This window comes from Metopolophium dirhodum, chromosome 4 (genome assembly GCF_019925205.1).
Source record: "Metopolophium dirhodum isolate CAU chromosome 4, ASM1992520v1, whole genome shotgun sequence".
In the NCBI taxonomy this organism is placed as follows: Eukaryota; Metazoa; Arthropoda; class Insecta; order Hemiptera; family Aphididae; genus Metopolophium; species Metopolophium dirhodum.
The window spans coordinates 29,444,671-29,458,820 of NC_083563.1; the positions used below are offsets into that span (position 1 = coordinate 29,444,671).

Sequence of the window (14,150 nt, forward strand, 5' to 3'; positions counted from 1 at the left end):
CACATCCGCTTTAAGACATTATACATTATGACCCAAATTAAGACGTAATATTTTTATGAAAATAATAGGCCAACTGAAAAAGTATATTATATCTAATAACATAATAAATATAAATAATTATATTATTTGCACAAATTATATACATAATAATTAATCTTAAACTTAAATTAAGGCGGTAAAAATCAGCAATGATAAGATGATAATAAAATGTTATCAATATTTAGACCAATCACAGCGAGAACATAAGATGCATAAAACAAAAAAATTAAAATATCCCTTGACTTGTTGTGCAACACCGTCCACCACAAGTCATTTTAGTACAAGACAAGTGCTTATCACTCAGTGAAATCAAGTTTTATCGAAAATCGAAATAATATAATATAATATTAGGTATTTAAGTAATTTTAAGTAATTTACAAGTGTATTCAATATTCATCTTAAATAATATTTTTCCTAACTACTAGGCATAATGCAACTCAGTATTTTCACTTTAAATATATGGTATTTACTATTTTGCTATTTTGATTTTTGCTTTATTACTTAGGTACTTATTATATTATTTTGATAAGAGACAAATATATTTTAGGGGTTTGAAACTTACATCCAAAGATCGTAATGCTCGAGTAAGGGCATTAGCTGACAGTTTAACAAACAATGGATATGATGTTGTATGCTTACAGGAACTATGGTGTGAAGATGATTACAAACATCTAAAAGCATCTTGTAACAATGTATTTAAATACATACATTATTTCCACAGGTATTACGTTGGATAAAATGCTTAAACTAATAATTGATACCTAATTTAAAATAGTTAAGATAACAATTAAATGCATCAACAGCTTCTACAAATGATTAAGAAAAATGGAACATCTTTGATGGTAAACAGTCAAAACAGTACTATTTGACTTACGATGATGTAACACTGGCATTTGTTGTCTCCTTACAAGTGCGTAACATTGTAAATTTACGCTCAGTAGATCATGTTTAGCTTTGTTAGTTTAAAATATTGTGTGAATCGACCTATTAAATAACTTGATGGTAAGAACAGTATCTGTGTTTGTATGTGAGTTTTTTACGATAATTCAGTTTTTAAGAGAATTAAGATCGTTTATAATTTATGCTAAATTATTTACTCAAAACTTACTAAGAAATTGCTAACTATCATAAAAATTTGACATACAAACACAGATAATGTTCTTGTCATCAAGTTTCATAATTGGTTGATTCACTCAAATTTTTTAACCAACGAAGCTAAACATGATCTGCTGAGTCTAAATTTTCCATGTTACGCATTTGTAAGACGGAGACAACAAATGCCAGTGTTAAATCCTCTCAATGTAAATTTCTTAAGAATTTTTTGAACTCTGTATACTATATACGATTGTAGACCATATATATAAACTGTTTGAAAATCCTCAAAATGTTACTGGTCGTCACAAATTTTTACTTTCGAAGATTAATAAATTATAATGTAATTAGGTTTTTACAGCATTTCATCAACAGATTTCCGACGTCATTCGATTGACTTACATTTCCTAATTATTGCAAGATGTGTATAGTCTGTATTAGCTTATATATATAGTTTTCATTAATCTTGCAATGTTAAATATGGAGATAACTATCACAAAAATAGTTAAAAATCACTTACAATGGATACCTATATTATATTCATGATTCATCATATAAATATTTAATTTCAATCAATTAGTTCCCAACATTTTGATACCAGTTTTTTTGCTTCTTCCACACTCGTAGTACATCTTACCAGATCACAATCTCCTTAAAACTTCCTTCATAACAAAGACAGGCCTTTTAATAATTATTTTCAAAAATTCCTATTATTATTAGTACTTAATACCAGTGTACTATAATAATTGTTTTGATAAAATATTTTATAAATAAAATCGATTTACTATTTTATGACCCATCTGTAAATACGGTTCTATTATGGTCTCCCTACCAGACAGGAAAAAAAACAAGATTGGAAAAAGTACAGCACAAATTTTTACGCTACATCTCATTTAAATGCTCCATACCTAGAGAACCTCACACATCTTACAATCCACTCCTATCTTTATTAAACCTCCAGACGTTGGAACACATACGTTAAGTCTTGACTTATGTTTCCTGTATAAGCTTTTGAATGGTAATGTTGACTGTCCTGATTTTTTAAGCCGTTTAAGCATACAAGTTACTAACTATGCAAATAACACTCCCTGCAATAGATTAATGTAAACTGTTAATAAATTTAAAATTGATATGTTAAGCTCACCAAATTAGACTCATTCAACAAATCGTATTGTAATTATTTAATTCTTAACACTTTAAAACACTATGTTTATTTCAATAATTATTGTACTTTGTTTATTATTTTTACCAATTTCCATAGACATATTTACTTAAATGTCTATGATTAATACTCTTAATACTATTATTATTATTATCATTAATTTTATATTCCTATTTTGTTATACATTATCATAATGATTGTAATTTTGTTGTCTATTGTAACAGGGCCTTGCCCGTTTAATACTTAATAAATAAATAAATAAATATAAGCAGTAAACCACATAAAAAATAAAAATCTAAAGTTTAATATGACATTTAATATTGTTATTTTTTTTTTAAAGTGGCATGTTAGGATCAGGAATGTGCATCATGTCACGTTATCCAATAATTGATCACCTTTACCATTCATTTATTTTAAATGGTTATTTACATATGTTTTGGCACGGAGATTGGTTTGGTGGAAAAGGCATTGGCCTGTGCCGTATCAATGTCAAAGGCTTTATTGTAGATGTATACACTACACATGTAATTTATGTTTTTTTAATTATTGTTAAATAAGAAACTAAATTTTATAAACGATTAATATTTAACTTAAAAATAAATAACTTTTTAAGATTTCTTTACTTCATTAATATCATAGGACCTAATTAAAAACAATTCAAATTGTGACATGCCAAAAAGCATTTGTAAGGCATTTATTCATATTTTTTAGTTAAATAGCTTACATTTAAAATATATATAGTCTACAGTCATCAATTATAACTGAATATTTTATATGGTGTCATAGTTTGAATTACATTTTACTACCTATGGCTTACACACTATGGCACAACACAAAACTAGGTGTGTGGTAGAATTTTAATAATTTGTTTCAGCCTTAAAAAAAGTTTGACATGTCATAGTTTGTACTGTTAGATGGTATTTCAAATTTCTTGGTACTCAAATTAAAAATATGCATGTTTAATTTAATTTTAATTTCAGTTACATGCTTGTTATAATGCATCAAACGATAAATACACAAATCACAGAATAATACAGGCTTTTGAAACTGCAAATTTCATTCGTGTTACATCGTCTGGTTCTGATTTAGCAGTCTTAGCTGGTGACCTTAATTCTAATCCAAATGACATTTGTTATAAGTTAATATGTTTGGGTGCAAACATGATCGACTCTTATTCAGCGGTAATTTAAAAACATGCATTTTTAGATCCAATATTAAACCACTGTGGTATAATATTTTTTAAAAAACTGTTATAACTACAGACTATAGTAAACTCTTGATTATCCACAGAATTAAAGGAATTATATAAAAAAAAAACAGCAATGATTAATAAACACGTGTAAATGGCTGTGCACAAACTTATATAATTTAATGTTCAACGGAAACTGTCATCTCTACGGTTAGTTCCATAAATTGGTATAGTCTGGTGAACATGTAATAAAAACTTCTAGCTGTACGAATATTTTGTTTTTTAAGTCATAGTTGTATGTCGTTTGTGTAGGTCCCATACTATTAATTAAAAATGTTTAATAGCATTCATGTGTTGATTTGTATCTTTTTACGTCGGATTAACCACGTTTACCACGGCACTCAAATTTACAGATTCTAAGGATAATTGGGTGTTTACTGTACAATAATAATAATAATAAAAGTTGATATAAATTATTAGTTATTGCTTTTTTAAATTTTTATTGATAATATCATAATTATATATTATATTATGTTTTAGTGTTTAAACAATAGTATTGAGTATACTTACAGTCATCCTGAAAATTCATACAAAGATGCTAATGAAATAAATGATCGTATTGATTATATATTGTACAAATTTAATGAAAAGAATTTAGTAAGTTTATTTTTTATTTCTTATCCATTTGTACCCATGAATATGAAAATATCAAGATAAACATAGTATAGAAAATTAAAATTCTTTTGTACTTGTGTGTATTGTTTAGACTTTACTTTTTGCACATTTATAAGGTATAAAATGTCTAATTTTTAAGTATAGGTGCAATTAGGGTGGCTTGACGGGCATAGCCCCACAGTTTTATCCATAGCCCCCCCCCCCCCAACCAACTTTTTAATCATATTTTAGTTTAACACGTTGACTGCCATGTGACCGCCGGCGGTCAGCTGTAATTCTAAAATTGTATACGTTTTTGACCGCCGGCATCCATAGATGATCATTACTACCACGTCACATGACCACCGGCGACCATAAGTGAATATGGTTTTATGTTATTAACTTTTCCATGGCGCTAAAATAAAAAAGCACCGTGGCGGGAATCATTAAAAATTTTTTGATATAATAAACATACTTTTTACAATTCTTTTCAAATACAATAGTATAAAAAATTAGGAATAACTCTAAAATATATATTTGGCAATGCCAAGACCAATGTTTTTAATGCCTATGCTGCTGATACAATTCTAGCCCCCCAGAAAAATTTGGTTTCGACTAGGATAAAAACATAATTGCCAATTGGTATCATTAAAAATAAAAAAATGTACTGAAATTGAACAATCCTGTGTTATTATATAATAGAATGCTACATTTTTTAATGTTGAACCTTTAAGGCTTAAACTATTCATAAATAAAATACTACAATAAAGAAAATATATGTATAGATTTGATTAATAAAAAGTTACACAAAATATTTAGGTTGTTGTAAAGGAACATAGACATTCATTACCACATCGCGTTCCTGGACAAAATTTTAGTTACTCAGATCATGAACCAATCGAAGCGGTATTTGAAATATCAACAAATACATTAAGTTTTGAAAGAAATATTAAAAAGAATTCCGGTAAAAAATATTTTATATTTTTACAAAATATTTATACTTAATTTTTATTATATTTTCAGGTTTAATATTTGAAAATGAATTTTTAAGTGTTTTAAATATTTCTTTGAACATCTGCAATGAAAAATCTATAATAAACCCACTAATATCATGGAATTTTATAATATGTGTATTAATATGTATAATACTGAGTATATATTTGCAACTTGTCTCATATACTAATACCATTGTTATTATTACTTTACTTATTTTTTTTATCATGTATATTTATAACTTAGTTATAAAATGGACAGAAAAAAATTGTGTTCGCGGATTTTGTAATCATATTGAAACATTATTTTCTAATCAATAAGACAAATTTTTGCTTTCATAAGATACTGAGTGTAACAGATAGAACTGACAGATGTAATTAACTAACTATGTAATATATTTTATTCCAATCAATTCTCTTAAAATTAAATTATGATTATTTGTTAATTACCTACATTTAAAAAAACGAATGTTAATATTTATAAGAACAAAAGAACAAAGTATGTTATTACATAATTAATTACACAATCAGTTATTTCTGTTACATCCTGTTTACTTATAATTTTTCTTTTTTTTAAATGCTTCAAGCAAAATTTTAGGATTATTAACATTTAACATTACCTATAAAGTCATAGGAGACCTAAATACCTCCTAAATACTCAGAAATGTATTTAATCAATGATATCTTAAATCTAAATCATTATCATTCCTTAGCTCTTAATTTACATTGGTTATTTATTTATTAGTTAGTTAACTCAATATAATGTTTTTCAAGACAAAATGTCAGTTTAATTTAAATATTAAATTGTATTACAATAAATATGTAGGTAGTTTCTATAATTAATAAAGCTAGATTTAAATAAAAGTTATTTACTTTTATTCAAAAATGAATATAGTAGGTATATTTATTTATTTCTTAATTTTTTTTTTTATTAATTAACACGCTGCAACTCAGGCCATTGGGTGGTTTTTAACTGTGGGGGAGGGTACTGTAAGGTATAAACATGTATGTGTTGTTTTGGCAGATTTTCAAGTGGATACCTGTAGGTATCTGCCATGCCCAAATAGGGGATGGCAGCACTTGTTTTCCGGACACCGTGACTTGCCTGAAGAAAAATGCCGCCCGCAGCCAAGGTATCAAACCGGTGCTGGTGTGCATCGCAACCAACGCCTTAGTCCGTCGGCCACTCCATCCACCTATATTTATTCTATTATAGTTAATATTGATTGTATGATTAGTAATTTATAATTTTTCATCTATTTTGCTAGTATTGAATAATACCATTATACTTATTTATACCAATTACTAATACATGTGCATCAACAAAGTATTACCTAATGTTCAATATTTTTTAATGTTAATTGTTTGCTCTTATTAACATTAAGTTCATGTTTTAGTAGATTAATAAATATATTTTAAAATAGAATTATCATATTATAGTTATCAATTATTATATTATTAGATTATTTTTTTTTCTATATTTACTATAGCCAAATCACTGAATCTGTTTTGGGTCGTAGTGGACCTGATGTTTGTTTTGATTTCCCTTATACATATTTTTCCTTATAAATTCATACTAGGTATATCCACAATATTAATATATTTTATATAGGTACATAATATATAATTATTAAATATCTTACACATTGAACCCATAATAGTTTTCTTTATGCAATTATTTGAATTTTAATCAGGAGGTGCAAAAAGTAAAAGTGGGGGTTAAAAATATCTATGTGGAGCTAAGCTCCCTCTAGACCCCCTATCCTAGTTACACTGATTCCTATATAGCAGTTACCTGTATATATAGGGTGTCCTGTGAGAATATATCCATTAGCCATAGAAAAGTACTCGCTGCCCGGACAAAAACCGGTTTTTCGCTGTTTTACCTATAAATAAACAAAAAAAATTATATAGGAAATATCACTATGAGGAAATACTATAGACATATAACAGAATATTCTATTCTATGGTAAATCCTCGCAAGACACTCTGTATATAAGTATTTTTTATAATTCCGGATGATAGTGTCATAAAAAGATGATGAAAAAAAATAAACATAAAAACATATTTGTATTGTAGACATCAAATTATTCAAAAAAAATTAATATTTTTCGAAAAATTAAGTGTTTTTACCTATAAAAAAATCATCTCTGTATATAATAAAAATAATATATATTATTATAATTATTATTAAAATGTAAAATATATTTTTTAAATTTTAGTTTCAACCAATAAGTGTAATTATTTGTATTTTAAAACAAACAACATTTACTATGTAATTATACATATGTCATATGTGGTGGGATATGTTCACAAATAATCATTTTTATTAGTATTAAGCAAGGAAATATATATGTATATTTTCTGTGTCAAACTTTAACCAGAAAATCTGACAAATGGACAATCCACCATGTTTCTCTCCCACAGAAGAATGTTTTAACTTTTAGTTGACGTACAAATTTATAATTATAAAAACCAAATCAGAAAATTTTTCATTGTGAAATATTTTATTAATAGCTATTAATTATCTAGATATCCAGACAAATAATTAATGAAGTACTTACCTATGTACCTTTTTTTTTGAAATTCCTAAATTTTAATTTTATTTAATTTTATAAAATAAGTTAGTATAATAATGAATATCATTTGATGCCAAAAAAAAAATGTTTTTCCCGTATTAAGGAATGATAAACTCTTGTCAAATAAAACAATTACATTTTCTAGAACTGTTACTTGCGCCTTACCAGATAGGTAGCTACAATTTACAAATGTTTTTATTGGTCTGGAATTCGCAGACTCTAATGAATGTTCTTGATAAATATTCGAATACCTAAATATCGAATTTGAATGAATAGTTAGTTATATTATAATTTATAGGTACCTATTCGAAATTTAGTTTTGGTACAAGCAAAATGTTGATTACTATAATTTTTTTCATCTTATAAGTCTATGGCTATCCGGCAGTATTTTTATGCATTCTGGTATTCAAATGTTTCTTTTTCTGCAATCAAAATTATTAGTTATCAGTTATGTGTATGTCTATAATTTGGCTCGTTTTGATAGTTGGACTTTTTTTTTTTGCGATCAATATCCATAACAGCATAAGTATTTCAAGTATTTGACACATTGATCACAAAATTCTCGAATGGCACTAGCCAGTAGCGACTACCTTTTTACCGTATGGCATATACGAATACGACTATCGAACGATTTTTTATTGTTTTCTATTCTTTTACCAAATTTCATACAAATCGCTCGGTTCCGGGACATTTGCGGTCGGGACATTTGCGGTCGGCACCTTTTGCGTGCCATTTGCGGTCAATTTATTTCTATCTACCTGACTATAAGATTTGGGTGCTATATATAATATTTTATATACTATATACTTAATTTATGCTAATAGGTATAATATAATACTTTTTTACTATAATTGATATAGGTAATTATATACTTGTCAATCACAATTCACTGTAATTACATAAAGAACATACCCTAATTTTTTTTTAAATCTAATGACAAACACAAAAATAAAAATTAAATTAAAAAAAAAAAAATTATAAATTAAAAAATTAAAAAAAACACACACATTGTAAAATTGTAAAATCAATACATTCATCGCTCCGCTCAGAATCTAAAATGCACATAATAATAATATTTTTGTCAATCACAATTCACCTACTTACACGTTATACGCCATACTGCCATAGTATGAAAATGTGTTAGCCGTGATATTTATTTATACTGGATAAACCAATTTGTGATACAGCCGTTTGGTTGATTGTGGATATTCGATGTCATTATCATTTATCGAGTTTAAATATGTAATGAATTATAGTAATAAAGTATTATATTATACCTATTAGCATAAATTAAGTATATAGTATATAAAATATTATATTTAGCACCCAAATCTTATAGTCAGGTAGATAGAAATAAATTGACCGCAAATGGCACGCAAAAGGTGCCGACCGCAAATGTCCCGACCGCATCGGTGCCGACACCAAATCGCTCGATAAAAGTCGTAGGTATGACTTCAAATCGTTTGGCTACAACCACTTGTCAAGAAATAGTCGTATACTACATCGTATTCCTCCGTGGATAATATTTTCATACAATTTATTTTCCAGATCAGATTAGGTTTCTAGTTTTGGCGGTAGTAAAGTCTCTCGATTGTATTATAAACTCTCAATTTTTAAAACTAGTGAGCTCTCCCGGGTTAACTTTATGCTGATAGACCAGATATAGGGACGGTCCAACGTGTTACCCGTAATCCTAACTGGGAGGAGCAATTAGCGGTGATCACGCTTATCTGCGAAGCGGAATCGACAAAGACACGTACGGTATGCAACACACCGCCGCAATCACGAATTTGGACTAAATCGTCCCTAAAATGACCGACGATGACTGCTGAGAACCACTACCAACACAAGACGATGGAGCTGGAGATTCTTCGCTGTACAACTGATTGTCGGATGTTGGACCTTGATTCCTCGCACTATTTATTGACCATGGTGACTTGAGACTTGATGTAACAAAGGATGGTGTCTGCGAGGGCATTTGTCACAATGTAATGGTGACCTGCAGTCTGGGGACCAATGATCAACGCGCAAGCAACGAAAACAACACCTGTTTTCACGAAGCCAATTTTCGCGGGTCTCTACGGACCAACCGGTAAATTTCTTACATGATGACACTGCGTTTTTGAGTTGAGAATTCATAAAAATTTTTCTTTTTAAATCTAAGATTTGAAAATGTAATATAAGATTACTTATAAGTTTGTCTACCTTTATCAAAAAAAATGACTACAAGAAACTTAAATTAAATTTTTATGAGCGTCTGAAATTTATATTTTTACAACATTTGATGTTCACTCGATTTCTCATGTAACAATTTTCTTATTTTATTGTAATTAAAAAACGAATGACTGTAGATACTTGAAAATTTCACTGAATGTTTTTATTAGCATTTTCTATACACGATAAAATTTTGAAAATAATTTGACTCTTTTTGAGCTGTTTACGGACATTGTCAGTTTTCATTTTTTTTAGTTTTTTTTTCTATAAATATTAATAAAATTTTATTTGTTGGGTAAAACAGCGTGACAATTTAATATAAGGCTCCTGATATATCATATATCGTTCTAATAGCAGTTGAAAAATATTAAAATTACATAGGCACAATTTTTTTTTTATAAGCATTTATAGTTCAAATTTTGACACTATTTATCAAATTTATAATTTATTAATTATTTTGTAGTTAAAAATGTATAAAATGTTTAACTTTTATAGCTAAGGATTGAAAATTTAAAACAAGGCTCCACGTAAATAGGTTATATATAAATTACTTTATTCACAATAATATCATCAAATATACTTGGTAATATCATAGGCTGACTGACCGTTTTCGCTCAGAATCGTTTTTCTTATACAATGATATTATATCATTGAATTAAAATTTAACACCATCCATTACAGTAACCCACTTGTAACCTACTGTATAGCAGAGCGACATCCACTTATCCACCTTTTTTAGTTTTTTTTTCTATAAATATCAATAATGCAAGTCTCCTGATATATTGTTGAAATAGCAGTTGAAAAATATTAAAAATACATAGGCACAATTTTTTTATAAGCATTAAAGTTCAAATGTTGACAAAATTTAATAATTATTTTGTAGTTAAAAATTTATAAAATGTTCAACTTTTATAGCTAAGGATTGAAAGTTTAAAACCTGGGTCCACATAAATAGTATATATATAAATTACTTTATTCACAGTAATATCATCAAATATACTTGGTAATATTTACTAATATCATAGGCTGACTTATCGTTTTCGCTTAGAATCGTTTTTCTTATACAATGATATTATATCATTGAATTCAAATTTGACCAACTACAGTGACCCACTACTTACTTTTGTGACCTACTGTACAGCAGAGCGACATCCACTTACCCACCTTTTTTATTTTGAACGTAATTTTTTCATATTTTGACGACATTATTCCTATTATTATACGTAGGTATTTTTTTGTAATTTTTGTACACATGTACACATTGTAGTCATTTTACTTGGTCATCAAAATTCTATCTCTAGTTATGTACTATCAAAGATAGATTACGTTTTATGTAGTTGAACCACGTAACATCCTATTAAAAGTAAAATAAATACAAAAATATAGGACCCAATTTGCGTGTTAATAAATAATACCTAAGACACAGTTATTATGTTAATTGTATATTCTCCGATTTTTAATCTAAACTTTACCGCATATTATTTTTTTTCATATAATTATATCCTAGAAACAATATAATTTCCTTATGATTTTTTTCACGAGAGTTAGTAATGATTAATAAGTAATGACTAAAGTAATGGCACTATAGTACAAATTGAGTAGTAATAAGCACAATAGAGTGATTAGTGATTACATGTAATATACTATTTTAGTCTTAATATATCTTGTTTTTATTTTACAAATTTACAACTGTACAGTACTAGTGTACTACAGCTGTGTCTAGCTGGTACGTCGAGTGCAACCCGCATAATATACAGAAAACGCCTCATTTATGACATTGCGGAGTTTCAGTGTCGTAAATCGTAATAATAACAGTCTATTAATAACCTTATAATTGATTTTTTTCTTACTGTATGTAATAAAATAAAAAATGAAAAATACATAGTAAATACTAAAATGATTGACGATTCAGTGTCTTTATATGTATACTTTAATCCTTTAAAAATAGCAAAAAAAAATACCAAGGGGGGGATTAATCCCCCAAATCCCCCCCCCGTAAATACGCCGCTGGGTTCACTACTATTTCGTCTGTCGTATCATGTCAATAAGTTTGAGCTCGACCAACTGGAAATTTCCTGATAGATCAGGGTTTCAGGTTTGTGAATGATACCATGATTACCACGGTCAATCAAAATACAATATAAGCCAAAAGACAGACTAGAGCCTTAAGAGAGGTTCACACTTGAATGCCTAACCTCAGCATGTCGTTTCGTGTCGCGTGAACCATTTTCTCTGATTGGCTGAACCGCGTGTTTCCATTAAGGTATACCATATGGTATTTTGTAATTTTATCACACGATACCACAGTAACCAAACGATACCGCATAGTTGAATATATTCAACTTTTGGCCGTGTGGTTATAGATTTGTGCAGAAAAATAATAACTAAAAAAAAGTTATAAAATGTTATCATCAGTTACAATATTCATATCCAGTGGTGGCGCCAGATATTTTTTATTGAAAGGGTGATACAGGGGCAAATTTTTTTCTGGTGGCGCATTTATGTATCGCTACTTGACCACCCACTAATTTGCTTATATCATATACTCAGAAAGTATTGCTAAAAATATTTTGGGTATAATATGCTATAATTCCAAATAATCAAAAAAAAAATAATTAAATAATTAATTAATAAAATGTCTTTATTTACTTACATATTTTTAACATAATAATGGAATCCAAAGTAGGTATAAGGTTAAGGTATAACCTAAAGTACTTATAATATGTTTTATATAAACTTGTAATAAGGGTTTATGACTTATGACATACCTAAGAATGTATTATTTGTACATCCATATTTTATGTTCATTGCAATTAAACAAATAAAGAGAGGGCTTTTTAAGTATCTAAATAGCAACATATTGGTATTACCTATTAAAATAAAAATCAATAAATGCAATTTATTATGTTAGCATTATTCATTTTATTTTAATTTTATGATTTATGATAATATCTAAATATCAATTATCAACATACCATTAGTTATTAGTTAAAAATATGATTATTATGACACACGTCAGGCGACGGCCGTAGCCGTCCTAAACGAAACAGGAATCATATTATTAATATCATGGATTATAAAAATAGAAACATTGCCCCGAAACCCAATAACAATCAACAAATTAAACCTAAAAATAATCTAATCAGCGATAACAGAACAAATTAATAAAATGCATTTTCAGATTAGATGAAAATGTTCAACATTACATTATAGGGGGGTGAGGGGGAAAGGAGAGGAGATATCAAATGTTGGGGGGAACTTGCCCACCCAGGCCACAGTGTAGCACCGCCCCTGTTCATATCATTGGTATTGTGGTATTGAATTTTGCTATTTTGATATACAGACACAGATATATACTATAATAGTATAGTACTATAGTAGTATGTAATATGTGTAAGCAGATAAAAAAACGCACGCACGGGCATGACACTCCGTGTTACCACTAACCATGTGATTGCAATTATCCAGAAAATAATTAAAATTAAGATGACTCGAAAGTTGAAATCTATTACTATAAAAGATTATTATTATATAAGTACGTAAGTAATCTGCCGTATCCTTATTTTCAAACTTAAATTCAAAAGTAAATAATTTCTAATAATTTTCCAAAGCATCAGGAAGAACAAACAAAAAATTAAAGAAAAACTGAGTTTTTGACGCAAAACCAGTTTTTGAAAAAATTGATTTTGATTGAAAATGTAAAACAAAAATTCTCATAAATTCTCAGTTCATACTGTAACCAAAAAATCTAAAAATATATAAAATGTTGTCACTTGTCACTATTTATAGATGTCTGAATGGTATTTACCTACTATTTAGTATTTAATCGCAGGCCGAAAGTGAACGTTTGACACTCATAAAATATGATAGGCAGATTTGGTTTATGATATTTTTTTTTAATTTAATAGATTATAAAATATTATTATTAATATTTATTTATTACAACTACTTAATACGAGTTATTCCAAAGGAAGTACCTAGTTCTATCAACCTAACGGTAAGCCGTAAGGAAGTAATATACTAGTACGTAATAACTATATTACTATAATATGAATGTAGGGAAAAAAAAGCCAACTTATTCGTTTAAAAAAAAAATTAAAACATTAAAACAATTATCACGATGAAAAATTGTAAAATATTTTCAAAAATGTAAATGGTTTTTGAAATAAATAGTGTCATACGTATTCTTAGTATTGTACGTAATATACAAAAGGGAAATAAAAGGTACG

At 27.9% G+C, this 14,150-nt stretch overlaps 1 protein-coding gene across 3 annotated transcripts; it reads left to right on the forward strand.

Annotated features, from left to right (window-relative positions):
• The first annotated feature begins 157 nt into the window (after nt 1-157).
• On the forward strand, nt 158-6,575 carry LOC132943270 (putative neutral sphingomyelinase). 3 transcript variants are annotated; one of them, XM_061012191.1, is made up of 7 exons: nt 158-501; nt 570-760; nt 2,634-2,817; nt 3,274-3,474; nt 4,023-4,139; nt 4,956-5,100; nt 5,160-6,575. In XM_061012191.1, the coding sequence occupies exons 1-7, from the start codon at nt 499-501 to the stop codon at nt 5,447-5,449; spliced, it is 1,131 nt and encodes a 376-aa protein (XP_060868174.1). In that variant the 5' UTR covers nt 158-498; the 3' UTR covers nt 5,450-6,575. The 3 variants fall into 3 exon arrangements, with proteins under 3 accessions (XP_060868174.1, XP_060868173.1, XP_060868175.1); XM_061012190.1 differs by having other exon boundaries at nt 165-501; nt 587-760; XM_061012192.1 differs by lacking the exons at nt 158-501; nt 570-760 and adding an exon at nt 819-881.
• The last annotated feature ends 7,575 nt before the right edge of the window (nt 6,576-14,150 follow it).

What these genes read in the sequence shown, in the direction of transcription:
- LOC132943270 (XM_061012190.1), top strand. Translation starts at nt 470, where the DNA reads ATGCAACTCAGTATTTTCACTTTAAATATATG. An exon ending in TACATACATTATTTCCACAG is followed by an intron (nt 761 to 2,633) that starts GTATTACGTTGG and finishes TTTTTTTTAAAG; the next exon opens with TGGCATGTTAGGATCAGGAA. An exon ending in TAGATGTATACACTACACAT is followed by an intron (nt 2,818 to 3,273) that starts GTAATTTATGTT and finishes TTTTAATTTCAG; the next exon opens with TTACATGCTTGTTATAATGC.